The 1,633-nt window shown below is 46.9% G+C and overlaps 1 protein-coding gene across 1 annotated transcript in view; it reads right to left on the bottom strand.

The window, feature by feature from the left end:
- LOC140228883 (uncharacterized) overlaps positions 1-1,187 on the bottom strand; it is a 1,273-nt gene extending 86 nt beyond the window's left edge. The window contains exon 1 of the mRNA XM_072309153.1: positions 26-1,187. Within this exon, the coding sequence (XP_072165254.1) occupies positions 26-1,187 (1,162 nt within the window). The remainder of the gene's footprint in view (positions 1-25) is intronic.
- Positions 1,188-1,633: the final 446 nt, after the last annotated feature.

Raw genomic sequence — 1,633 nt, 5'->3', positions numbered from 1 at the left:
TGCGGAGCTGACTTTCCAACTTTACCATGCTTCCTGTGATTCTTCTTCAGTGGAAGTTCTGGAGAACTCTGTCCAGCAGAGTTCCCACTGCAGTCAAGGAAAGGACCTTTGGTCTGCGGAAGTTTCGGGCTGTGCATTTTCCTGGGGATATCAGGTGAACTCTTTGCCTGGTGGGTTTTGTCCTCACTACTGACATGTCTTCTGCGAGAAAATTTTGCGGGCAAGTCTGGAGAAGGTGGGTGATGACAAGGGTCATCTTCACGTGATTTGGTGCCATTGAAGTGCTTATGATGAGAAGGGTGAGACATGGCACCTGTTCTGCGACGATGTGCATATGCCTCCCTCAGAGGAACGTGCCCATTGACCTCGAGTGACTTAAACACTGGTGGTGAGCCAGAGTACGTTCGGTTGATTTCTCGCTCATGCTTTGTCGAGGACTCATCAACAGACTTGGAATGACGTAACTCTTTTGGGTGGTGGGAAATAGGCCCATCTGTACACTGGAAGTCTTTTGCTGTCACAATGTGAAAACCATGCTCCTCCTCATCCAAATCTAGATCTTTAACACTGGGGATATGGGCTCTCTCGATGTGCTTGAGCGAGTCCTTACATCTTGATGACTTACTCCCATCTGCATGATGTATGTAAGATTCCTTAGTTTTAGGGGATTGAGGTCCATAGCTAAAGGATGAAAATGTCTCCTTGGTTTTAGGGGATTGAGGTCCATGGGTAAAGGATGAGAATGTCTCCTTGGATTTAGGGGACCTTGGGGAGCATGGCCTATATGCATTGTGTATATATGTTTCCTTTGTTCTTGGTGAATGGGAACCTGCTGGGTATTGCATGCTGGCCTCCTTGGACTTCGGAGAGGAGGGTGACTTCGGAGAGGAGGGTGCCTCCGAAGATCGATGCCTCTCCCTGCTCAGCCTCAGGCCGTCCCTGCTGAAGTGCGAGGACTTGCCATCCTGGAAGTTTGGGTGTGCATCCGCATACTGCGTGTGTTGTAGAGGAGTGCTTTCACCCGTGGGTGAAGAGCTTGGGTCTTTGAAAGCCCCAGCGCCACTCAGGTTTGGGTGGTCCTTGCTCTCGTGAGAGTGGTTCCTAAGATGGTCGTGGGACAGCGAACGGCCCATCTTCATTCCCTTCATGCCTCGGAAGTGGCTGCTCTTTGCGCTGTGGGCGTGCATGGCTGAAAATCTTACAGAGATTGATTCAGCTCAGTCACAACATTATTTACACTGCTCTAACTGGTGATAATAAGAGAGTTTGCATGGAAGTAAGTTATTAGGTTACTTAGTTTTAAACATCATAAGGTACAACCTTTATCATCTTCACGAAAGTGGATTAGGGGATCTGTTCTTTATACAGAAGTAGCCAGGCATATAAGTATGACATCAATCAGGCTCACAGATGCTTCTAACATACAAATATGATAAACAACACAGCTGAAGCACTTTCCTTTTGTCTTTGTGTGTTTCTGCCTTTGTAGTGATGGAAGCTTTCCTTGTTGTGTTAGCAATACAAATGTCACTGAATAGTCACAGAATACAGAAAACTGACTTCAATGAAATGCTGCAGCAGTCCAACAACAATGCCAGGATCACAATTATTCAGCGAATTCAGTGTGGTTTTG

Source organism: Diadema setosum, chromosome 5, assembly GCF_964275005.1.
Source record: "Diadema setosum chromosome 5, eeDiaSeto1, whole genome shotgun sequence".
Classification (NCBI taxonomy): domain Eukaryota; kingdom Metazoa; phylum Echinodermata; class Echinoidea; order Diadematoida; family Diadematidae; genus Diadema; species Diadema setosum.
Note: the sequence above shows the minus strand (reverse complement) of the source record. Positions and strands in the feature narration are given on the sequence as shown.